At 37.7% G+C, this 26,274-nt stretch overlaps 2 protein-coding genes and 1 long non-coding RNA gene across 9 annotated transcripts in view; 2 read left to right on the top strand and 1 right to left on the bottom strand.

Moving 5' to 3' along the window:
* The window catches only part of GOLM1 (golgi membrane protein 1), a 35,644-nt gene extending 19,506 nt beyond the window's left edge, over positions 1-16,138 (top strand). For 3 of the 4 annotated variants that reach the window (XM_032676898.1, XM_032676900.1, XM_032676899.1), the window contains 7 exons: positions 1,264-1,318; positions 2,358-2,460; positions 8,035-8,173; positions 10,473-10,602; positions 11,861-12,148; positions 14,276-14,389; positions 14,738-16,138. In XM_032676898.1, coding sequence (XP_032532789.1) covers positions 1,264-1,318; positions 2,358-2,460; positions 8,035-8,173; positions 10,473-10,602; positions 11,861-12,148; positions 14,276-14,389; positions 14,738-14,799 — 891 coding nt within the window. In that variant the 3' untranslated portion in view covers positions 14,800-16,138. The remainder of the gene's footprint in view (positions 1-1,263; positions 1,319-2,357; positions 2,461-8,034; positions 8,174-10,472; positions 10,603-11,860; positions 12,149-14,275; positions 14,390-14,737) is intronic. The other variant, XM_032676901.1, reaches the window with a different exon arrangement.
* Positions 16,139-18,453: 2,315 nt separating this feature from the next.
* NAA35 (N-alpha-acetyltransferase 35, NatC auxiliary subunit) overlaps positions 18,454-26,274 on the bottom strand; it is a 24,279-nt gene continuing 16,458 nt past the window's right edge. For 2 of the 4 annotated variants that reach the window (XM_032676897.1, XM_032676894.1), the window contains 7 exons: positions 25,869-26,047; positions 23,942-24,078; positions 22,813-22,880; positions 22,449-22,589; positions 20,692-20,814; positions 19,521-19,601; positions 18,454-18,889 (listed from right to left, as the gene is read on the bottom strand). In XM_032676897.1, coding sequence (XP_032532788.1) covers positions 18,830-18,889; positions 19,521-19,601; positions 20,692-20,814; positions 22,449-22,589; positions 22,813-22,880; positions 23,942-24,078; positions 25,869-26,047 — 789 coding nt within the window. In that variant the 3' untranslated portion in view covers positions 18,454-18,829. The remainder of the gene's footprint in view (positions 18,890-19,520; positions 19,602-20,691; positions 20,815-22,448; positions 22,590-22,812; positions 22,881-23,941; positions 24,079-25,868; positions 26,048-26,274) is intronic. The other 2 variants (XM_032676896.1, XM_032676895.1) reach the window with 1 other exon arrangement.
* The window catches only part of LOC116781224, a 25,533-nt gene continuing 23,526 nt past the window's right edge, over positions 24,268-26,274 (top strand). The window contains exon 1 of the long non-coding RNA XR_004354818.1: positions 24,268-24,278. This is a non-coding gene — a long non-coding RNA (uncharacterized LOC116781224). The remainder of the gene's footprint in view (positions 24,279-26,274) is intronic.

Raw genomic sequence — 26,274 nt, 5'->3', positions numbered from 1 at the left:
CACATACCAGCTGTACATACAGAATGGTGTAGAAACACTTCGGCAACAGGTAAATGACTGCCTCTTTGGAGTGGGACTCTTTAAAGGGTCAACCAAAGACAAATCTGCTCTCCTGCTGGATGCTAGCCTGCCCACTCAGATTGACTGAATGCTGCACTTCAGCTAATCAACTCTTATTACTGTAGTCTATGTGAAAAAAGGCACTGATGATGTTGTCAGTGTTTCAGGGTGACTTGGGCAGACAGAATGGATACTACTGTTTCTTCACAATTGCGTGGTGTGGACATATGTACACGTCAGTACTAGAGCAGAAACTTTGGGAAACTGGGGACTTGGTATATCCTGATCTGGGACCCTTGAACACTGAGGTTTCCCAGGACAAGAATAATGAGGAAATAGGCACTGAATCCTAAGAAATATTCTCCTAAGACTGGACTGGATTGTTTCTGAAGAATAGGTGGGTTTCTTTCTTTTTGTAGTCTTAAGAACTCTTCTACACCACACTTGCTAAATGTTAAATATGAATTTGAGTTATCCTGGTATCTTGCTCACAGCAATTAATTTCATTTAGTCTTCATTTGGTTCTGTCAGTTTTCAGGTGTTGTGGGGCATGTGTGTATATGAAATGGTAGACAAAGGTTGATGAAAGAATGGACAAAACATATTCCTATGTTGACTGCCTCTTCAGAATGAGAGAGAGAGAGCAAAATGAGGGAATGGAAGAAGACCACTCCAGCACAAAAGCAGTGGAGATGATAGTTAGAAAAGGGATACAATGCAAGGGCTTCACATTGCTTTTGTGAAGTTCCTTTATGCTCAGTCATTAATGCTTTCATAGCTCATCTTTGCATGCCTGAATGCAGGTGTATTGATTCCTGAGTGACAGGGTAATTGATAGTGAGCTGTACTGTGCTGTATTCTTCTTCAAGAGATAAATACAGTAAATTTGACTGTGACTGCAGTCGATTAAAGTACAATAAAGCAGCAAGCAATTTTAGTATCTTTAATTTTTAAATCCTTCCTCTTTGCATCTTGCAGTGGTACATTCCTCATGTCCCCTTTAGTGGGGAATCTGGGTTAAATGAATGTTTGCTGTTTGCTATAGTAGATCTGTAAAACAGCTGAAAGTTTTTGTTTGACTGTAACACAGCACTTCACAAAAAACAGATCGTTACAAGTGCTTTGGTAGGTGTTGTTTATAATATTAATGGTAATACAAGTCCTTTGCAGTTAAAACACTGTTTTTTGTTTTGCTTCTTTCAGGCAATACTGCTGAGAAACATCACAGTAAATGATCGACTGATTCAGAATCTACGAGGTATGTTGTAATATCCCTGTGCATCTCTCTCATACTGTTTTTTTAGGCCCTCTGTTTTTAAGCCTTGCATCTTTCTGGGGTCATCTGAGAATGCTGCCTTTCTTCAAGTCATGGGGGTGGTGCAGGAGCTGCGATGACTTAGATACTTCTTCTGCATAGTTCCAGTTAAGTGAGAACCATAGTTCCAGTGTGAGAATAATCTACCTGAACGGTAGAAGGATTTGTCCATGTAGTACTTCTGACTCTTACTATACAAAATAATGCAGAATAAAACTAGATTAATGTATTTATTCTCTATTCTACCTTTTGCAGCATATTCTTGCATTTTTCCCTAGACTGTTAGGTCATACATTTTAGCTCTGGAGGAATTCACAAACGCCTGTATTAAATAAGAAAACTCAGTCTAATTCATTTCTATTCATGTTGGTGCTTCAGAGTTGTTACTAGCAATGTATTCCTGAGGAGGTCTGGGAAATGAATTCTAAGTCCTATAAACAAGTAAATATGTTGTGTGCCGCCTGCTGGTGCCCTCATGCAGAGCTTTCTATCAGGAAGAAAACTCTAAATTATAGGTGCCTCTGTTTCTGTTTCTTATACAGGAACGTAGCTGTAAATTGCATATTATTCAGGGAAGCATTGTAAGCTTGTCTTTAGATGCCGATAAACAGGAATACTGTTTCTTGCTGTGTTCTGATTATGATTTCATACACCTAAAGATTTTCTGGGCTGAAACCTAGGAGGGTTTGCAAATCAGAATATTCCTGATGAAGAAAAGTAGGTAAAAAGATATGTTACACTGTTTTTGCTAATATATTTTGCTGAAAGGCTATTTTTGCCCTTATTCTCAATAAGGATTGAGAATCCTTATTGAATAAATTCAACAATCATCTATGCATTTGTATGCAAAATGTAGTTAGCATGACAGATGAATTAATTTAGTGTGCTTACTATTGATTTGTTGAGATTTCTATTGTTGTATGTGTAGGTATATGTTTGTTTGGGTGTATTTTACTATGTGTTTTAATCCTGTTTTGATCAGAACACTTGAAAGAGTTACAGACAGAATATGGAAAGCTGCAGTTGGATGTTTATTGGTTTCAAAAGAACCAGACTAACCTTCAGAGGAAGTTCTCATATGACCTGTAAGTATGTGCTTTATAAAAGATGACTTCCCAAGTTGTAGGTGACTTGGTTATAACCTAGAGTATTCTTGTGTTAGCTATAGTACTGTTGGTAAATGTACATTTTTTAAGGAGAAAGTAACATCTGACACATCTTCTAAAATTGCTCACAGTTGTGAGAAGAGTGTAAACCTTGCAATGCTTGGCATCTCAGTATCCACAGGCTTCTCCCACACTTCTTGATGTTCCTTCTATTGCAGGAGGTCTGAGGTAGGAGTATAATCACCTAAGAGTTGGGGGGAAAACTAAAACATGAGAAGGCTAAACTCAAGAAGTTTGAATTCAGATAGGGGAATACCTGATGAGAAGCTGTACTTCACTGAGCTGCCAGAGATCTTGGGAGATTTCTAGCACCATGCTGATCAGACCATGTATTCTGCATTACAGTTCATACCTAGTCACATGTTTTTCTTGAGACATCCCACTGAATTATAAAGCATGGATAACTGAAAAAAAAGTACTTACCAGTATCCTTACCCTAAATACACATTTCCAGTATTTCTATGAATTTCTCCTGGATTCTTTCTGTTCAATAATATTCTTGTTCCCTCTCCCTGCCTTCACATTCTATTGTATCTTTCCTCTGGTATATAGACAAAAAAAGCAATAGAATTTGCTGTTTGCATGTTCTCATAACGATTTTCCATCAAGAATATAACTGTTTTAGTGATAGGTATCTTTCCATTGTTTAGCCAGATTTTGTAGGAATTATGACTAAAAGCTGAACATGACAATCAAAGAACTTGAATTCTGCAGGCTAAAGTTGAAGTACCTATTTTCTTCTTTTTTTCCCCCCCCCTTAGAATGAAGGATTATTATTACGTCTTTTGCGATACTTACTGATTACCAGTTAGTTGTGACTTTTTTTTTGGTTATTACTCATTTAATAATGATGACCCAGATGGATTGTATTAGCAAAGTTGTAATTTCAGACTTCTAACAGAAAAGTAGAAGGAAGTTGGAAACTTCAGTTTGTACCAACCTTCCATTAAGCCGCATTGCCTATGTGTCTGTTAAGGTGCTTTTTCCTCTCTACACGTGTTGCATACCACGCTTGTTAAGCACCATCTGTTTGCTGTTTAGTTAAATGACAGACCTGAGACTCATGGAACCTCAGGTGCTAGTCAGTGAATCTGTTTGCTGGTGTCTTCCTTTTAAGTCTGAGATCAGCAAGAATGAATGGATCCTTAGGTACCTGTATGTGCTGTACAGTGATGCTCCACATGACAGGTACATCTATGAAGCAATGGATTGATAGCATGTGCAGAGAAGTGATACAAAGCAAATGTAGTGAGTCTGGCTTCTGAAAACTCATTTATTACTCGTATCTGATGAAATGTTTTCATTGGTGAAATGTGTTCAGCTTTGTTGAGGAGGTCACTGAAAGAGCATCCCTGCTAGTGGTAGTGTACTAAAGGGAATCCCTCTTCATTTAACGGAAGGTCAGGGCTGGCTCAAGGTGAAGAGCTAAGCATGTTACAGTGGTAAAGATGAGTTTGCTTTTGTCAGGGTAGGTGTAAAGACAGGCGTGATAAATCAGCCATGTGGGAGCTGCACAGGGACTGAGCTAGCTGCCTCCAGTTGGTCTTGAGGCATTTCCTGCAATGTCTCCATGGGAGTCCATAAAGGCAGTTATCTCAGTCAAGGAGCTATGCTTTCTTCACTAGCTTTGCTGAATAATACCTAAATGTTTGTTTTCTGTTTCTAGATGTTTATTGTAACTATGCAAGTGAGGAAAATAAACTTCGCACTCAAATTTTTGTGAAGTAATTTATAGCTTGGATACTGTGCAGCATTCACACAGTTCTGTTAGGAACATATATAAATGTATTTTTAAGATGTTACTTGTTGTGTGCCTTTAGGGAGGATGTTGGAACATTAATATTTCATTGTTGTGTTTACTAGAATAAATAACTTTACATTGTGTTCTGGTAGTTGTAGAAATGGATATTCGATTGTACTTCGTTACGTATGTTCTTCTTTGCTAAACGCTCACTTAATGCTGTCACTTTAAATGCTTAAAAACAAGCTTTTCCCAATGCAATTGTAGGCCTAGAAAAATAAAAATTATTAGATTCCAAATGTTAGTTTTCATCTGTCTGCCTTCCTCCCGTGAGCATTAGAAATAAACCGATATGTTGCCTCTCTGTTCATCTGCCTTGCAGTGAGTGGGCATTAGACCTGATTATGCACTTCTTTCTTTTACCTGGATTTGTACGGATGAAGGTTTTGCACCTTATGTATCAAGTACAGTTTACCCAGTGCAAAAGTGAAGAGAGAGTATTATTTGTGTAATTGAAAGTGTTATAAAAAGATGACAGAAGTCAAATGCCTTTTTTTAACTGTACACATTGTGGATCACTCTTTTTAAACATTCAGATACTACTCTGTAGAAGGTAGTGGTAAAAACAGCTGTACATGTGGAATGCATAGGAACAAAGTCTATGAGCTTAGAAAAAAAGAAATCATTGTTTTTTCTTGTACCCAAGTCTTGAAGTTTCATCTTAGCATTTTTTTTGAGCAAGCTTAGTGTTTTCCATAAAGAAGTCGGCAGGAGCTATGTGAACTTACTGGTGTTACGTGCAAAAGGAGTACACTTTCCTCAGCAGTCAACTTCATGGGATAGCCTTGGTGCACACTGTGCCAAGTGCTGTCTGCTCATGGTGGAGCTTCTTCAGCAAAGGCCGACTGGCACATTGACCCTTCTCTCCTGCGGCAGCCAGAAAGAAACACTGGACTGATCTTTTAAATACATTTCAATGTTCAGATGCATTTTGATTCCCAAGAGCTTTGTTTTTTATGTAATTACTTCTTTGGAAATTTTGCTACTGTAAAAAATCTGATTAATTAGTTTGGTATTTGCAGACCTGACAAGTGCAAGAGCGTGAGTGCATGAGCAATCTTTCTTGGCAGGGATGAAAGGAGTTAATGATATATGCTCCTGAAGAACAAAGGTACTCTGTTTCTCATGCTGGGGTTTGGCAAATCCAGCAGACCAGGAGGGGAGAAGCTGCACATCTGTCCCCGTGCGTGCAGAGCACATCTGTACACGCCAGGTATGCAGGTTAATACAGACACATGAAGTATGAGTACAGACAACACCAGTAGCTGCATCCCTCTCCCCTGAGAGTGGCTGTCCACTAGTACAAAATGTGCTGTGGGGGTGGTCTGGTCAGGCTGTCAGATCTGAGTCTGTAGTTTAGGCTGTCTCCACCTTTGTGCCTCTGTGCTCCTTTGAGCTCATGGAGGTGGGTCTTGAATGGGCTGATGTCTCCTGTGATGGTCCTGGGAGCAGCTGGGGAGGATATTACTTGGGCTCCTTTCTGTGTGTGCAGGTGATCTCTTTTGCCTAGAAATTTACTCTGTGTAATCTTGTGAGGGAGAAAACATGCCACAGAGACTGAATTTAAGAGCATTGGTTTTGCACATTTGAAATATGTCATGTTGATCGGATGAGACAGAAACTAGTGCTGTCCCTGTAGTACAGTTGTTTTTGTATTCACATCTCCAGAATCCCATTTAAAAGTGATTTCTGTTGCAGATAATAGATTTTAAACAGTGAGTATTTGTCACAGATGTTAAATGAACTTCATTTTCATTTGCAATGTGGGATGAAAGAGCATTTGTGGAAAGCTGCATTATCGCCAACTGTAGGTTGTCTGTATAGTGCATCTTTCTTAAGCTTACAAAGAGGTACAGGTAATTCTGATGTCCTTTAATTTCCTAGAAATTAATGAACGTGTGCATAACTCAAGCCTATGTTGTTTTATTGTCTCTGATGTTCACCAACTTGGGAAGCACTGCTTATTTTGATGATTCTTCCTTGTATTAGCATTAGCAAAATCAAACTTTTGAACAATGTCTAGTGAAGAAGAAATGGTAATAAGGGTAATTAATTCGTCAGTTCATAGTGTAGCCATCTGCTACTGTTCTTCCTTTCTGGGTGTGAACTACAGAAGGGATCTTTTGTTTTTGAGAAACAGGGGTGGAGAAGGGTGAGAGTGCAATAAAAATGAGTGCATGTACCCTGAGAATTCCGTTGGATTAGTTAGTAGCTTATTTGCAGCTTGAGAAACTGGAATGTGCCTGTCTGAGCCAGCTGCTGCTTACACTGGGGGTATTAACACTTGCAATAACACTGGTTAGAGCCAGAATCAGAAGATATTTACCCGCCTTCTGTCCAAGTGAAAGGAAGGAGAAACTTCCAGTGTGTTGACCATGGTGTTGTAAAAAGGATGTTGAGACAGATTTTGAATGCAGAAAGATGCAGAAAGGGTCTTAAGCTGACATAGTTACTTCTGAGTGGAAAAAACAAAGGACAGAGAGAAAGGAAAAAAGGTTTAAACCCTGCAATGAACTCTTTTGCTGCTACAACCAGTGGGGAAAAAAACCAGTGTGGTCCCCAGCCACTCTTGATCAGGTAGGCTTTCCAGAGCAGTGGGTACTGACAATGATGGTGCTTTTTCACCACATTTGCCTCTAATGTGATGCACTTCTCAGTGGGATCCACTTGATCACACTACTGCTCGTTCCTGTTTGCAGTGGGATCAAAGCCTACTTGGGGTCATATGATGGCTAGTTTATAAGCCTTCTGTTTGTGTGTTACAGGGTAATACTTATCTGCTTTGTTACTCACTAGGTCTTGGTCTTGTTCTTCCTCTGATATAAACGGAAAGTTACAAGTTATGAAGAGAGCGGGGGAGAAAGGGTGATCTTGCTCCAATTGCAGCACTTCCCCTGAGACACTGACATAGACAACACTCCTGGGCTTTGCGCAGAATCTCCGTCACAACCACAGCAAGGGAAAAGACTGCCCTGGCAGCTTTAGGAAAAACACTGCAGCAACAGCCCAAGACTTACCTTGGAGTTATGGAGCTGTAAGGGAAGGGCAGGATGCAGAAATGCAAACAGAAGACCCCTGCTGTCACAAAGGATAAGATGTTAATGGCACTGTGTAAATATTAAAAGTATGTAAAAGATACACTGTGCTTGCATCTCTAGGGAATATCCTTTTGGAACTTGTATTAGCTACTGATGAACTCCGTTTCTGTAATGTATGTCTTGCAGTGCTGCACTTTGCTGAAATATTGAGAAAGGGTGTTCAGTTTGCTAACAGTAGATCAACAACCTGTTTTTTATTTCAATTAGTACTTTGCTGTTTCCTCTTCTTGGCTAAAATCAAAGTATGAATTTCCGTTATCATACTAGAAATGCTTCAGTGATCAAAATTACTTTAACTTAACTGAAATTGAGTGGTTCGTGGAAGATACACACACACACAAAAAAATCATGTAGCTTGTTGAGCTGTTCAGACAAAAGCCGTTTAAATTAATTTCTCCCAATAGAACTTGGACCACCTGCACTATGAGTTTATCCTTAGGACTTAGGTTAACACTTCTCCCTACTGACTTCTCAAATGTAAGCCTAGATAATAGAACTAAGGAAATAACATGTTTAAAAAAAGTATAATTTTACAAACAAACATTTCAGAAGAGTGTGGATGAAAGTTAACTGTCTTATTCATGTTTTCTGCAGGTCACAGTGCATCAACCAGATGAAAGAATTAAAAGAACAATGTGAAGAAAGGATAGATGAACTTACAAAAAAGGGTAGTGATGTACCACAAATCGAAGAAAACAAAGAATTCTCAGAAGATTCAAAAAAATATAGCCAGGTATTGTTTGGATAATTTCTTGAAAATATTTTTCTTTGCAATTCTTAAGTATTTCTCCACCTTTCTGCTGTCTCCAACTAACATTAGCCCAGCTCATTAAGTTTTGCTCTGCTTCAACATTTGTTGAATCTTTATGATGTATCGGAAATAGTGTGATTCCAAGGACAGCCCTTTAGTGAAGAAATTTTTCCTAATATCCAATCTGAACTTCCTCTGGTGCAACTTGGGGCCATTTCCTGTGGTCCTGTCACTTGTTGCCTGGGAGGAGAAGCCACCTCCCACCTTAGTGCAGCCTCCTTTCAGGGAGTTGTAGAGAGTGATGATGGAAGTGCAGCAACGAGCTGATGATGGTTGGGAGAGCATCGGATTCCCATGACCATGGAAGTAAGCAGATATCAGTTTGGAGCAATCAACTGTCGCTTCTTTGTCCGACTGAATTTACTGATGCAGAGCTACCAGGCAGGTAACCTCAAGCAGGCCTCATCATATCTGAGCTTAACTTTTCTTTTTCCTTCTTTTTCCTTTCAAGTCTTTCTCTCTGATCATTCTCATAAATTCCTCTACAAACAGCTCCACTCTGCTCTTTCCCCACTGGCCCTGGCTTTGCACCCTCATTTGGTGTTTCTGAGATGACATTAGGAGAAGAATAATCCTGTATGTCAGCGCAAGTGGGGTCCTGACTGCTTGAGCAGTGACTGTGGAGAGCCTGGGTGCTACAAGGGATGGACATGAGCCAGTGGTGCAAGGTCAGCTGTGTATGGGGTTGCATTAGGAGTACCATGGCCACCCCATCTTTTTAAACCTCTTCAATCTCCATTCAGCCCTAGAAATGTGCTGTAGCTGGACAATCACCCTTCTCTACAGGCAGCTTCCAGGTTCCCTTCGTAGAGGAGGGGTGTTTTCAAAGCCCTGGGTACATCCCTCAGTTCATCTTTCATTTTCACCAGGAACTAATGGTGAATTGTTAGTCAAATCCTGTGTTTCTCAAGAGGTCTGAGCTTTTCAGTCCTGAACACATGGAGGAAACGAAATTTCAGTGCTGCAGTTTCTCAAGCCTCTTTGGAGGAAATGCTCAGGCTGAAAGTGATGCACTGGGGAGATCCTGTTTTATTACAGAGATCCTTCTGAGCCAGTGTTAGACACACAACAGAGCATCAGGGTAGGAGGTGACAGAAGGATGGTGCATGACTCAAATGTAGTGAAGCAAATGCAAAAATTTAATAATTAATAAAAAACTTAATAACCATTAATGACAACAAATAAAGCAATAATGATAATTATAATGATATTGAAACAAACAAATGTAATACAAACAAACAAACTCCCCTCCCTCGACCCCCTACCAAAATACATAATTCAGATAATCTGGGAGTCATTTATGGAGAGAGGTGGTAATCTTATTGCTGTGAAAACATATGAGGACTCACTTTCTTAATGGCATCCTCAAGCTTCCTGTTCCCTATGCTGTAGATAAGGGGATCCACTGATGAAGACACCACCAAGCACAGGACTGTCAACCACGAGATCTAGGGGATGGGGAGGAGATGGAAGGGGGCCTCAGGTATGCAAACAGGCCACCACTGACATACAGGGAGACCATGGCCATGTGAGGAAGGCCAATGCCAGTGTGAGTAAAAGCAGTACATGGAATTTTAATTGCTAAATTGGAAGATCTTCAAGATCATGTATATGTTAGCGTTAATCTTTAAGTGGGTCAGATGCTGAGAGCAGTCTACTGCCAGAACTTAATACATTCTTAAGTAAGCTCTATCATATTAAACAGGTACTATTGTCTAGGTGGTAATTTATGTTTTCTTTTCTTAATCCTGCATTCAGCATAGTTACGGGCCAGTTCCCATACAAGCCTTAAATAACTGAAGTCTTATTATGTCCAAACACAGTTTTCCTGCCCAACAGATTACTAATAGTAGTTAATGACATCTGTTTTTTTGCTCTGCTGACCCTGAGGCAGTAGCAGGGTAACAGTGGATAAATGTGGGGTGTTACAGTTCTGTGACGCTCAGAGAATAATCGACAGCAGTGAGTTCATTCTTACCCACAGTTAAAGGAGGTCTGTTAAAATTCTCCTGATGTGTCATGCTGTTACATAGAAACATTGCTGCATATTCAAAATTGTATGGTACTTCCATCACCAATAAAAAATTTCAGTGCAAATATTTCCAGGTGTGTTGGGATTTTTTTTCCCCCTACTGAATTCTTACCTCTGTTCCATTTGCCTTTCCAAATCCAAGAGCAGTTACATAGACCAGTGCTTATCTTGTGTGCGTTCACTTTATAGGTCAATATTCAGCTGCCAGCCTTGAAGCAAACTGAGTTCAAGCACACTGACTTGGAACAGCAGAAACCCACTGAAGATGTACCTACAGCAGTACCTACACTAAGACAAACAGACTTGATGAAGGCTAAAGGTGAGATGGAAATCACTGTCTTATTAACAACTGGTTAAGAACAGTTGTAATTTAATTGAACATTTAAAAACATTTTTGTACACAAGATCAAGATGGAAAAAAGTGACACCAAGAGTCTGAACTTTAAGTAGTTTTCCAGCCTTGGGGAGGCACTACTGAAGCATTTTTATTGCTGGCATTTCTACTGGTTCAGTTTTGTTGTAATTGACATGTTGCATATAAAGGAAAATACAAATATTTACAACTCTGGAGTCATATTTCTCATCTAATATGGAGAAAATACCCTACACTTTTGGAAGGCATGATTTTCAAGCACACTTAAAATCTGCCTGCTTAGAAAGTTTGACACATCCAGCCTGCTACTCCTCCCTAAGGAATAGCTGAAAGTTAGGCTTAAAACAAACACGCATACATGCTTCCCACTTCTCACTGAGCAAAATGCAAGTAAGGCCAGTAATACAGAGGAGATCTGGTTAGTTAACCTAATGGTTTAATTAATGGTTTAGTGATTGTTTTTGGTACTAAATTTCAGAAACTGTTAATTTGAGTGGACCTTGTGTGTCCATCTTGCACAGTACTGTGATAGAATTTTGATTCCCTGTTTAGTTATTTGTATATGCTATCTTAAATTACAATCTTGTCCACATGCAACTCTCATTTTAGAGAGCTAGCAATTGAAGACAACATCTACATATAGTTTATTTGGGCAAATTTTATCTTTTTTAGTTACAAATGCAGATACACAGGGAAAAAGATAAGTTAATGCCTGCCAAAAATGATAGTACTCCTGTACTTCCTCTTCATATTTAAAAATAAGAACAGCTGTGGTTTACCTGCAAAACTGCCTATGTGACTGCTTTGTCCTGAGCTACTTTTTAAATACAGAATCAATTTTATTGTTTGTAACAAAATGTAATACACAGAAACCTGATGTTTATATAGCACACTGCAATTTTTATTTAAACTGCTTTATTTCACTTGCCCAAGTTATTAACCACACACCCCAAAATTTTACAGGATGTAGAAGCATGAATCTGATGATGGTAAACAAAGTCTCCTCCTTTAGCTGTTCCCAGTAGGAAAAACATGAATTATCTTCTTTTTATCTTTGGAACTGAGGCAGTTGAAAGATATTATTTCAGAGGAAAACCAAGAATTGAATGAGAAATATAAAGCATTATTTATTAAAGGATTTTAACTTGTGCCACGACTGAAAGGCATTATTTTTTTCACTCAGAATCATTTTTATTGTTTTCAGAAAGAATAGATGGCCCAGCTGACATCAGAAAACAGGAGCCTAAGGCAGAAGAGGAGCAGCTTTTTAGTCAGTTGAAAAAACCACAAGATCCCCTCAAGGCTGCTGCAGGTCACAAGGAGATGCTACCTGAATCAGAGAAGGAGCCAAATCCATCTGGAAATGAAAAACACGTAGCTGGGCAAGATGTGTTACAGCCAGCACCAGAGCAGGCTGCCAGTGAGGAAGTTGAGAGGGAACAGCTCCTAAACTACGATGCTAAGCAGGACGACTTGTCCCTGGGAAAGGCCGGTTCGTAGCATGTTAAGAACAGTATTGTTAAGAACAGTAAAGAAATGAAACTGTGGAATAGGGCATGATTTCTGCAACAGCAGTGGCAGCTGTCCAGATTTGAGTACACGTTTTCACAAAGGTCAGTGTGATATGGGAAAGGTGTCAGTCAACAGCAGTCTTCTGCAGTCCATGGGTAAAGACGGAGGCTTCTGTTTGTGCAACATGGAGCTACCAGGCTGGGTTCCTCTGTATCACCACAGCAGCCTTACTAGCTTTCTCTCCATTAGGCTGTACAAGGCATTTGGGGAAATTAGCCCCAAAATGTTTTGGTACTGGAGCTTTTTAAGAATAGGATGCATTTGAAAAGGATGAGATGTTAACCATTCAAAGCACTGATGGATGAGTAGAGAGTTACTTATGCATGGATGTTTTGCAGTTAGCATTACCACTGACACTGTAAAAAGACTAGCTATCAGTATTTCAAAATAAGATACATGACTAAAACCTCTTAGGACTTCAGGTACCTGAAGTTTATTATTGTGAGTCTGCAAAAACATATATCAGATGTTGTACAGGTGCTGGTTTCTGGCATCTGCCATGTGGCCTTGAACCACATCTCCATGGCACGGAGCAGCAGAGTATTGATGTATCTAAATCTGACCAGTATCTAGACATCCCTCTGTCTTTCTTGAGGGATTTGGTCTCAGGTGGACTCAGTAGCCCAGAGTAATCAAAAGACAAAACCTTATGGCAGTCAGAGCAGGAATTGATGCCCACAAAAAATGCTGTGTATGGTTTTCTAGTAAAGACATTCTTAGAATCATGAGTCATGAGTTGTCTGCGTGTTAACATTGTTGCTAACTTGGCAGGGATAAATAATCCCTGATAAACTAACAGCATTGATAAACTAGTATTTTTCCAACTGCTCCAAAAAGATGCTGGCCAGAGCAGGCTGTACCCCAAAGAGATGTAATTAAAAGTTACCTAAAATTCTGCCATTTTAACAGAAATAAATAGCAAAAAGATTAGGTTAAAAAAATCATCCAACAATTAGAGCAAAGAAAAGCTCTGCCATGCAGCCTGTGAAAAGTCTGCATTTCTGTGAGCAAAAAAGACTAGTGGTATGTTCTTCAGGCTGATTGTTCAACAAAAATACCATAATTACTGCACAGGTTCCTTGTAGCCAAAGGAGCCCTAAGGTAGAAATACTTCTTCAGTATTCTCTGCATATCCTCTGTCTTTCAGGAAGAGCTGCTTCTGAAAGTTAGACAGCTTTAGGTCTGTAACTGTAAAAATCTATTTGATGTGGTGGTCTGAATATGGACAACATACGGCTTAAAGCTTAAATTTTCAAGCCTGTTTCTAAGCCACTTACTAACTGGAGGGCTTGGCTTAAGAATATTTTGAACCAGAAGCTCTAATCTATCTTGAGTGGAGTATGTTTATACCTCTTGTGGGATATGCTTATAACTCTCTGCTGTTGTGTTTTTTTTCTGGCTGATTATTTGAAAAATAAGGACAGTCGTTTGGCAGTCAGAAATAATGTTTCCATTTACTTTTGAGCTCTCTATCTAAAGAAATCTTAAGATAGTCAATAAAAGTTGCTTGAGATGAGTTAATGACTGAGTGAAGAAAATCTCTTCTAGGAAAGTACTTTTGTGTCAGGTTAGCACATCAAACTACTCTCTTTTTTATGCTATATTCACAGCTTTTCCCTTGTGGGATAAACTAAAATAAGAAGGGCAGAAGCTGAGACGTTTTGGTGGTAGTGGCAATACATTTAAAAGCAGTATCACAGTCAAATTTTCAGCATTGGCTTCAGCTTTTGCTCTTCCTTGGGCTGTCCTTTAATGTATTCTGAAATTGTTCAATGCTTTTTCTTTCTGTCCATCTGAGTGTTGGCTGAATTTTATCGCACTTTCCAAATCCCAAAAGATTCTGGCTTTTATCTGGTTCTTTAGACAAGATTTACAGCAAAAGTTGCTCTGAAATTTAACATTCAAAATGAAAAATATGAAAACCTACTCTGAACAGCAATTCATTCAGCAGCAAAGTAAATTACATGGAAGATGATTACAGTCAGTGTTTCTCTGTGCAATGACCCTATGGTATAGCATAAAACTACTTCATTTTAAATCTTTTCAGAAAAACAGGAACATGAAGCAATGAACCAAGACAAGGATGTTGATTACAATTTAGATGAGAATGAAGCTGAATCAGAAACAGACAAGCAAGCAGCACTTGCAGGGATTGAAAATGGTAAAAAAGAAAAAAAAAAACAACAAAACATTTAAAGCCAAATACCATGTGCTGAAAATTTTAAGATGGTATTTTGTATGGTATTCTGTAGTAAGATATACCAAGCTAATTTCTGTTTTCTCTTTGAGCTTTCCCTCATGTTGATAGTGTGATTTATTTTCTGTATAGCATCACTGAAGCTACTCTTTAATGGGGGGCATGAGGGTGTGGTACCCTGTAACTTTACTATACAGTATTTAATAGTCTTTACAAAATTTCTCCTGTAGTTTTCTACACAGAACTTTCTTTATGAAAAACTATCACTTCTGCCTGTTAAAGAGATTTCTTTACCTTTTTTATCCTCATTAGTTCAAAACCCTGAAGATATGAAGAACCAGTTATCTGACCATGGTGAAGGAGGACAGTTGTGAACAAAGGAGGTTCATGACGCAACTTAGTCACCTCTTCATCTATATGCAGCAATGATGAGAGCAAAGTGATCTGAGAATGTTTTGATTACCTTCTTGAGGCTTGAATAAGGGCCCAAATGAAGTAGTATCTTCCTGTGAAGTTTTGGTACTGTTTCAGTGGAGAAAAAAGCAATCTGAAATCTCTGGAGGCTTGTTAAAGCAGTTGACGTCTGCACTGACTCTCTCCTTCCTACTGATTATAAAACTGAAATCAGCAAGCAATAAATGTAGTAACTTTGAAGTTGGCTATAGTCATACTACAGTAATGGTATATGTGGATTGTTGGTACATGAGCAACAGTCCTCTGCCAAGGATGGATCTCTCTCCAGAGCAACGCACAACAGAGAAATACCCAGCCTAGTTTTAAGAACTTAAAGAGGAGCTAAGCCACCGAACGAGGGAAGGATGAAAAACAGTCCATGCTGCAATCTACCCTTGTGCCTTTTGTGGCACTTTTTTACTGCAACATAAATATACTCAGAAAACAGAATGATATATTTCACCTGGGCCTTCTGAATTAAGTTTCTAGTTTACACTGTCTGGATGAGTTCTTAGCTTCAAGGTTAAAAAAAAAAATCAAAACAACTCTGATAATAGTGCCTTCTTTTTAAGAGATTAGGCAGGAAGATTTTTCTGAAAGCTTTGTTGGACTCTAGTTCACAAGTTCAGTAATACAGTATGATTCAGTTACCACTGACTTGCACAAGTTTAGCATAAAAATTCAAACTCACAAACTTTTTGTGACAGAAGCCCTCTAAAATGGTGTGCTACCCTTTACTCCACCCAACCACTATCTTCTGGTAAAATGTAGGAAGGCAAAACACTTGCTTTGTAGAACAGCAATCATCCTAGCTGTTCAATGTGAATATTCCTCTCTGCTGGACTTTTGAAGGAGGTAAACCAGACTAAGCATTTAGAAGACATGGCAGTGACTCTTACAGGTGAAGCTGTAGTCATTGTGAAGTCCTGTGTTTATCACAATCTATCATCTTGTTAATTTTCTGTAGTCTTCTCTTTTCTGTAACTTCTTCAATGTAAACTAGAAACTAGTTTACTTGCAGTAACCTAGAAATATCCTCTACTTACCACTAGGGCACCCTTTATGCAGTCCAACCTCCATGTCTGTAGCCAGCTGTTTTGCAGAATTTTTGTATTTGTGTCTGTTCCCAAGACTGACATCTGTGTTTAGAGCAATCTTTGTGAGTATGAACCAACCTCGTTTAGACAGTAGACAGCTGTGCCTAACTTGCCAACGAGCAATTCCATTTAAGAAAATATAAATTTGTCTTTACTTTCCCTTTCATTTTGTAACTAACTCGTTTTGTGATGTCACTCCTCAGTGTACTACTTTACAGCTCCTGAACCTTAAGATACCTAAATATGCAAGTGGAAGGTTAGCTCTTTTGTGTATGAAAAAAGTGTTAGTTCTCATCAAGTGAAGGTCAGAGCTTAAGTCAAATGGTGCCTATTAAGCCCAAACACAGAAACACTTTTACTGATAGTTTTTCACCATCTAAGTCAGACTTAGGTCTAGGCCACTACAGTCAACACAGCAGGGAAAAACAAATGCTTGTAAGCAGAAGAGAAGAGGTATGAGCATCTGTTCTGGTATTGGGAAACTTGGATTATTGGCTTTTTTTTTTTTTTTTTTTTTTTTTTTTTTTGCAAATGATGGCATGTTTTAACATCAAAATGTTTACCCATATTCTGGATGATAAAATTATTTACCCATCTTCTCAGCATTTTCATAGAACTTTAGCAATCAATATTAAATTCCTGATCAACTTAATCTGAGAGGTATAACTGTTTACAGATAAAGAGCATATGTTCTACAAGTATAAAAGACACAGTGAAACACTGTATTCAAGTTGAATTAATAGCTTTACCATTATCAAGTTAAGAATCCCAAAGAAAAACTACTTAATTAGTATATTGCCAGAGAGTTCTTTTTTTAAAACTGTTTTGGCTGTATTTCTGTACATCTTTGGGTTTCTCTGAGCCACCTGGACACTGTCCTCCATAAACAAGACCATCTTTGTACAAGGCACACTTGTAAACCTCTGAAAACCTGCATAAAAGCAATGTTCAAAAGCATGAAGGACTACAATTTTATTTGCAATGGCTTCAAGTGCTACAGGAATATAACTAGGGTGATATTCTTTTCTGTGATCATCTTGGCATTAAATTAACATATCCTTGATTTTTCTTTCTTAACTAAGCCTGAGCCCTTTTACGTAAGCATTTTAAAATCAAAATAATCTTGTCTAGTATTTGCCTTATTCTGTACAGTTCATCCACTTCTAATTTTAGTGAAAATAGGAAAGATGATTGTTACTCTTTTCTTAGTTCCATATGTGATGTAGTTCTCCTTTAACGGCTGCTTGCTTTGGAGAAATATCAAAAGCTGTCCTTGAGCTACTGTCATGTAGTTCAAGAAAAATTTTTGTGATGGCCAGATGAATTCTCAGTGCTATTTTACAGCTACATATTTTAGGCTTTGTATTCCTTTGGCAGCTACACAGAAGTATTCAGGTATATTAACCATGATGATAAGCAAACAAGTAATGTGATATACAATCTCCTTAGCAGAGAAATTGGGGAAAATCATGTCTTCAGGGCAGTACTTCTGCTTATTTCAAGAAGCTGCAAATTGCTGGCAGAGAAGTGGGTGTTCCACTTCAGAGGCTCCTCATTCTTTTCAAGCTCTGCCTCAGCAGTGCTGCTGCTCAGGATATGCAGCTGCAGTGATATTACTCTACAGTAAAATCAGGTGATAGAGCAAACACAGAAAAGGGTCTTGCATGGTCAAGAAGGAATTAAAAGCTCAGCCCTACAGCGGAAGTAATTTTACACCAAAATAAGAATTGTCCTGTCCAACAAAGGATTTGCTTATATAGCCTAAGTATGGTTTGGCCTTTAGTAGGGGGTTTATCAATGAACAAGTCACCTTTTTGATCATTTTTTCCCCTCTTGTAGTAGGAGGTTGCTCAACACAACAACTTACCTCTGTTATTTCTGAAAGCACAGGAGGCAGAACTATTCTAGGAAGGAAAGAGGAGGTTTGGGGCCTCTCCTGTTTTGGATACCTATCTCTGTCTATCACTACAGAACACAGTAGGATCCAGCAGCCCCACTAGAGTCAAAGTGGGGAAAAAAGGTAATTTAAGAACTGAGTGATGTAACAAAGTAGCAATTTCTCCCTTCCAAGGCAAGCAGCATGATTGAAACAAAGTTGCAGAGTAAAAATACCCCTCAATATCTAGCGCTGTTGCTAGTGACTACGGCAGTGTTTGCTGGGCAGATTCTCCACTACCGTGAGAATAAAACAAAGGAACAAACTCCAACTAGGAATCACTCCGTTTCTCGCTGTCTTCAAAGGCTTCTTCTACATTTCAGACAAAACACCTCTGAGAAAACTGACTTTGGTAAAACAAAACAAAAAAAAAATAACTGAATTCAGTGCAGTAGGAGCTAAATGTCTAGTTTTCATCTGCCCTTGATTTCTGTAAAGATTGTTTTAGTTTGCAGGATGTGGGGGAAAAAAAACCAACGTTCTTTCTACTTGCAAAGTGAGCAATTTTGATACAATTTAGACAAAAATATGGAAACTCACAATCTCTCTAAGTGACTCTGCTGAATGGAGAATTTTGCATGATTTTTATTTAGTCCCTAAGCCACCATTTTCTCTCAGATCACATTAATAAAAATTATGATTAACTCTGTAATAAAATCAATTAAGGTATGGCATTCTTCAACAATACAGTTGATTAAAATCAGCTTCACACATAAAATGCATTAAACTTTATGATAAACCAGTTTCAAACAGCAGTTGTCAGATCAGATGAAGACAGCAGACTGCACATATTCCACATAACAGTACTTGTATCCTGGAGGTCCCTTGCAGTCTGAGTACAAGCCTAGATATTCCCTCTTACAGCTGGTATCTGCTACACAGGTATCTTCAGGTATCCTAACAATAATTTCTTGTCCTTCAAACAAGCTTCACAACTGGGAAGTATTTATGAGGAGAGAAATCAAATTCTGGAGGAACCTAGAAAGAAAAGATTTAAACATTACACAGCAGTACTATTGCATTTGATACTCATAATGAGAATACCCTGCAGACAGAAAAAAAAAAACCTAACAGCAGAAGATAGATAATAATTTAAAGAGCTAGGACTATTTGTTTTTCAGAAAAATGTCACACATTATTCAGCAGTGATGGCCACAAAGTTTTAGAATGCTGGTGTGCCTCTTAGGTGTGTTCCTTCATCCTTCTGTGCCTCTGACCCATGCAGTGGCACTCACTAATCCTGACAGCCAGCACTCTCATGATTTTGTTCACACAAGCTGCTGATACATGTGATTCTTGTTCCTGCTCTTGAAGAATATCCATATTTTTCTGTATTGTCCCACATGCTTTTCCCAATTTTTTTTCGTCAAAACATTTAGAGATGCGAGTTTTCCATGTTTAAATAACTACAACAAACTGTTTCCAAGGGGAAAATGAATTAAGTTTCTTTTCCCTGTTCTTTTAACAGTTAGAGTAACTATGGCTTGAATCTGTTCATTTGGCTCCCAAGAGACCTGTGGTGGCTTCGCATTGAATCACAGGATCATTCAGGCTGGAAAAGATCATTGAGTTCTATATTTTACATTCAATTCAGCTGGCATTTCCTTACCTTAGAGTCTTTCTTGTGGCCTCCTGCCAGCAGCTTCATGACCACAATATTGGGTTTTGCAACTTTTAGAATTCGACTGACCTAAACACAAAACAGCAAGAAGTCTTCAACTGAAAGCATATGACCAATTTCAAACTATTTCAAAGATAATACTCTAATGTTTATATACTCTAACACTACAGCATTTCTCTTACAAGACCAATTTAACAGATATCACAGTGTTGGGATTTGCTGGAATAAGCAAAAAACCGGAATAATGAAAGGTGCATTTATTTTCAGTCACTTTTTATTAAATTCAACAAATCATAGAAACCACTGCTTTAAAAATTCTGGAACATAAAACATGGAAACTATGGCAGGTTTTGTGGCACTCTCACAAATAAGGTATAGATAGACTCTAGGCATCTATCTTCAACATTACAGCACCCTGAGAATGGTAAACTCGAGTATGAAACTGGTGGCTTTTTGCATGGAAATGCTCTCGACATCTTTAAAACTACCTCTGAACTATCTTGGTTAGCCACAAGTAGACAGTTTATGTGTGAATACCATCAGGATCCAGAGAACAGGAATTGATTCCTAAATGCTCAGGAGGACCTAATCCTGTAACTATTCTTAACCTGCTCAGATGTGACAGAAAAAGCATCCTCCTTCCTCCAAAATACAGTCACAGACACAAGCTTTTAGGCTATGGACAAAGATGGAAAAATTCTTATCCATGTTTATAGCTCAGTGCTGAGAACACTGCTCCAGGCAACACATGTGAGACTCAATGCTCTTTTCATCCTGATGATATTCAAACCTATTTTTCCCACCTTTCAGGAGTCTATCTGAATTAGTAGATTCCAGATAAGTGGGGTGGGCACGTATCAGTTAAAACAGCTATTAGAAAGGGGTTAGAAGTCACTATGGAAGAAGGAAATATGTAGCGTCTAAGATCCTCAGCAAAGAAAGGTTTGGGAGCAGTGGACACAACCTTGATTATGTTGTCTGATGTACTGAAACAGATCACTGTGCAAGATGCCACCATTCTTCTCTGTCCACTCTTTAATCAAAGCACTCAGCTTTGTTCAGCATTTTGATGGAAGTACATTTTGGATCTCAAGCAGATCGAGCTGAAAACAAACATTAGTTTGAGCAAATGCTCCTTTTCTCAGTATTTCAGTCTTACCTCATTGTCTGGATTCGGAATATTCTCAAGAATCATTTTAGCTTGCTGGTAGTGTTTGCTAGCTGCCATGTAGAGATCTGATGACTGGGGAGGTGGGCTATACTTATTTAAATCAGACATTTCCTAGTGTGTTATAGAAATATATAAATATATATTAAAATCAGTTGCCAGAAAATTTTATTTTCATCACCTGAAATGAAAGCAAATTACTATATTCAAGAAAACTTACGTCAACTAAATACTATTTTAAGAATAAAAACTGAAGTTGAAAACATTTATATGAAATGGTAGAACCCAAGCAGCAATGCAGTGCTCAATGACTACTTTCTAGTGCTACAAAATGCAATGAAATTCTTATATTATTTATAAAAAAATCCTTCTCTTCAACAACTTGTCATTCATTTGCTTTAATAGTTCCATGCAGCAGGGTATGAAATTACAGGAAAAAAATAGGAGAAAAAAAAAGTATATTATATTGTTTACTCAAATCAAGGTTACCACAAGCAAAGTGCTGAAACTGTTCAAAACTTCATTTTATATAATTTTAATTCTTTCAACTTTTTGGTTTTTTGACTAGGGATAAAAAAACCCCACCAAACTTCAGTGACAAGGAGGAAGTCATGATAGTCTTAATTTCCACTACAGCTGTTCATAACATTAAACTGGGAAGAGTGACTGGCATACAAAATAGCACTGTTTCAGTTCAGACTAACCCCCCAAATAATAGAGGCTAATAACCAGGTGGGTGAGCAGCAGGGTTATTGCAAACACCAACTTGAATACAAGCCAACAAGGTGCTCTTATTACAAATCAAACAAGCCTTGTATAGGAATAAACAAGCAGGAGTATGGCCAGCAGATCAAGGAAGGTTATCATCCTATACTCCATATTTGTGTTGTAATATTTGAAATGCTGCATCTGGGGCTGGATCCACTCAGTTCAAGAAAGACATTGAGATATGGAGGTGGCTGGGGGATTACAGCATATGAGCCACAAGGAGAGATCAATGGACCTGGACTTTCTCAGTTAGGCGAAAAGGATGCTAATGGGTCATCTTAATTGCAGCCTACAACTACCTGAAAGACAGTTATAAAGTTGCCAGAAGGCAAAGGCTCCTTGTTAATAATGGTAGACAATATAACATGAGAAGCAACAGGTTGTGGTTTGGGTAATTCAGACTGGACATTAGGAAAAAAGGAGAATAGAACAGCCCTCAATCAGGTTATCCAAAGACTTAATGGAACAGAAAAAGTAACTGCATCAGGTTAATAAAAACAGTTAGAAAATCTCCAACTTTTGATTTTTTCAGACAAAGATAGAGCTAATGTGATCTATTATGCTACTTCAGGGAGGAGACTGGACAAAACAAGCCTCCACTGGTCCCTTCCAACACTCAATATTACAGTTTTTCCATTTGCTTGCTGCACTAATGAAAACATGCTGCTATAATTAACCACAGCCAAAAAGTCTGTCAATGGACTTCGAAGAGATTTTATTTTCATGCAAACCAACACCAGCATCTCAGACTGCCACATCAGACCAATTTTAAAAAATCTAAGCATCTAAGTTTAGTAAGAATTCAAAGCAATGTCTCTTCCTTGCACATAACCAAGCTAGAACTCCTTGCCATTTGGACTTAGCTTTAGTATGAACTTTAGGATATTAAAGCTCTTTTTACAATGACAACAATGTCTAAAGCAGGTGAGTAAATGACTTCTATAAAAGCATGGACAGCACCACATTTTAAGATTACTCACTTTAAATTGCAGGTAGTGCACTGGGGGTGGCGTTATAACACTGTTGAATGGAGCAAACCTGTGCTCATATCGAACTTGTTCACTATCCAGTTCAAACTTAGGTTTTCTTACTTTGCCATCCATATCAAATGCAATCATTGTCTACAAGAAAAGGATAAATACAGTAAGAAGTGTTAGCTTTATGTCATATTTTGCTGCAAGGAAGATGATTTAGCTGTAATGGGAAGGACAAAAAAACAGTAGAGAATTTACCATATCAAATTATAAACTTGAACCTAATTTCCAGGCCCACTAAAAACAAAGGCATGCAATGCATACATGATCCCTATTACAAAAAAATTGGAACAAATAGAATATAAGTTACCTTGTACATCCCAGCGCACATATTTTGGTATGCCTGACTCATGGTGATCTCCCTGCTGAGAGGACGAACTGCAAATTTCACATAAAAAGTTTAGTTCAATTTTAGTTCAATTTAGTTCAATATATTAATTTCAGATCAAAACAGTTTTTCCAAGTCTCCAGAAAGTGGCAAAACTCTCAACTATATTTTAAAATAACTGAAGCATCCAAAGCATGGACATGCGTTTTTGCTAACCTGGCTCCTAATTACACAAAATACCTCAAGATATACTTAACATGAACACCATACTACTGTCAATGAAATAAATTGGTCAATGGTTTTTGTATGACACTATACAACACCAAACAGCCTCGAACTTACAGTCTCTAGCTGAGAGGTCTGTTTGCTTAGTTCGCTGATTTCTTTTGACTTCTAAAGACTAAAAGGTTAAAGCATATTTTTATCCTAATAAGAAAAACTTTATCCTGATAATATTCTTGTAGGTTTCCTTTTTGCTTCCAGTGCTTAACTACTGCCAAACTGCCCAACATTTGGCACCTAACTTAATAAAGTACAGTAGTAATTTTCTGCATTTCTAGAGACAAGGGAATTCAGTGGATATGATCCTGAGCTGTTCATATCCCATTGTTTGCTCCCCTTGGAAAGAAAGCAAGGAAAAGAATGGGCAACTCACTGCTGTAAAATTAAGAAACATGCTTTAGGACCTTCTGAAGTCAAATAGAAATTACAGAAACACACTGAAAATTTAGTGTTTGAATCTAGCTACAGTCCAAAAAAGCAAAATACTGCAGGAATTATAGAAGGTAGAAAGGAAGTATTTTTCAAAGATAATAGCTCTGGAACTGTTAATTACATTTCACATGATCCAGCACATTAACACAGCTGATGAAGCTGTAAATATGAGTGAGTTGGGTTTTTCTGAAAGACCTATTTAAAAGAAAATAACTAGGAAATTCTTATGCAACAACTGACTTCTTAACTAAAAAAGTTTTACATTCAGCCTTTAAACTTTAGGACATTTTTTTCTACTCATATCAGTGCTGAATCTGTAAATTTTTAATTTTAATTCTACATGGCTGCATAAAAGGGGAAAAAAATAAGTCTCGAGTTATACTCTAGACCTAAGTACCTTTCTTCTTTTTCTTTGTTTTCTTACTACTACGTCCTTTCTGTTGCTCCTCCATTATTCTTTCCTCTGTCATTTGAGCGCTGTCAGCACGGCTCAGCGTTGACATCAACCAGGCATAGAGGAACTCTGACAGGTACCTAGAGTGAAAATGGTATGGAGTGTTATATACTGCAGTGCAGAATGTACTCATAATGCACATACACCTGCTCAATGCCAAGTCATTTGCTCCAAGGTGTAAAGCACCTGTCCTAGTAAAGGACAGGTTTCACAGGCAATTAAAACTCTTTGTTTTGTATGGCTGAAATCAACAGATCAGTCTACATTCCTATTCTGGTTTGTGTTTTTTTCTATTTTAAACAAGACTTCGTACACATTCCACCACAGACAGCTCAAAGTATGCAAGTTTCTTACATATTTACTAAGTGAAGTCTAAGCTTCTTATTATTTCAAAACCTATTTAAGATCAAATTTTTCTAGAACTCTTCCTTCTCCCAGCAAATGAAGTATTTTTTAAAAAAATACTATGTTAATACCTTTTCTACTTTTGTTATGCATTATTTTGAGAAACAAGGTTATTACTGATTTTTTTTCAGGCATTAAAAAGCCATGAATTATTACATAAAGAGGCCAAGCCCACAGAAACACAACATCCACATGCTATTCTTTCAGATTTAAGATACATCTTTAAGAGCAATAGTGGAAGCTAATTCAATAAATATCTTGATTGACTTCAAAAGGAATAAGGGGGGGAAAAAGAGAGTAGAAAAAAATACAGATTTGGAGCACAATGAAAAATAAGTAATAGTTCATAAGAAGTCACAATTCAGAAGAAAAATTACTGAGAAATTTGAGTTTCATTTGCACATTTCCCCTCTGAAATTTCTTCTACTTTTTGTTCTTCGTTTACATTAAAGAGATAAAGCAGCTGACATGACAATTCCAATTAAAAGGGATTTTATTGAAATGGTAAGGGAAATACAGGCAGGTATAACAAATATTGTCTCACAAAAAATTTGGCATTACTTATTGAGGTATTACCTAAAGAATATTGCCATTTTCTGGTAACTAGTATTAATGTTCTCATTTAATACTTAATCCACTACTGAAACAACACAGAAACATAATGAAATGCACTGTTTATGTAATTTCAACTATTTTAATCTCTTGATAAGAAGGCTTGCATCTTACAAAGGATTCTTTCGGTAGCTTTACAGAAAAAAAAAAAAGAAACTCAAACAAATTAGAGCAAAAAACAAACCACCAAAGTGTAGAAACACTTTAGCAGAGGAAGGTTCATCATCAGATTTTTAATGCTAATTCAAAAATGAACCATCTGAAAATAATTTATCTTTTGGACCAAGCAATCAACTATGACAAATAATTAATGTGAATGAAAGTGGAAAAGTAAAAAGTATTTTGTTTCCATGTAGTACAATCATTTTCACTAAAGGCAGATGTCTCTTCAAATATATTCACAGAATAAGATGTTACCTAACTAGTCAATTTTCAAATTAGTCATAACTTAAAACTGGAGACCTTTTCAAAAATACTAGAGATCAACAAGACTAACGATCTTGGTACTATAACAACATAAAAGAATAAAAGAAATCGCTTTTCTCCTGCATGCTCTTGTCTGCCAAAAGTCAACATATTTTTCATTCATTGTCTACACAAGACACTGTTTTAAAAAGCTAAACAGAGAGTCCATTACTATTTCAGGAAAAAAAATACACTACTTAGTAAGCCTAGAAAAGAGACTAACAACATTTTTTTCTCCTTCTGTAATATTATAAATAGGTAAACCAAACAGTGTTGAGCAACCTTGAGATTATAAAATCATATTTGGAGTCCCTTCTTCAAATATTTGCAATTATAGCTCTGCAGGAGCATCCCTCCTTGAACAGCTGTCAATAAAGAATCTTCTTACCAATATATGTAGTAATATTCATGCATACTGTAAAGTTCCAACTCAAAGCCACTGAGAAGATACTGTATCATAATACGAAGGTTATGATATAGGACCCAGGTGCCCAAGCAAGCCAGATGTTGTCTTTGTGGTTCCTGCTTCAGTAACATACTATGAAGCGCTGCATCTACTTTCTCTGCCTATCAATAAAAAGACAGCAAGGTAACAGACGGGGAGGAAGAACATTTGACTGAAACAATATCCAAGTTCTGCCAGAAGTAAAATCCTAACAAAATCTGAATACAACTTGGGTCAGTAAAGTCATGCCCCAGATTACAAGACTGAAATATGTCTTCACAGATACTGCCACTTCTATAGTCTAGAACTGTCAGAAAACTGGAAAGATATTCACATAATTAAATTCTGC

This window comes from Chiroxiphia lanceolata, chromosome Z (genome assembly GCF_009829145.1).
Source record: "Chiroxiphia lanceolata isolate bChiLan1 chromosome Z, bChiLan1.pri, whole genome shotgun sequence".
In the NCBI taxonomy this organism is placed as follows: Eukaryota; Metazoa; Chordata; class Aves; order Passeriformes; family Pipridae; genus Chiroxiphia; species Chiroxiphia lanceolata.
This window is presented reverse-complemented; position numbering and strand designations above follow the sequence as displayed.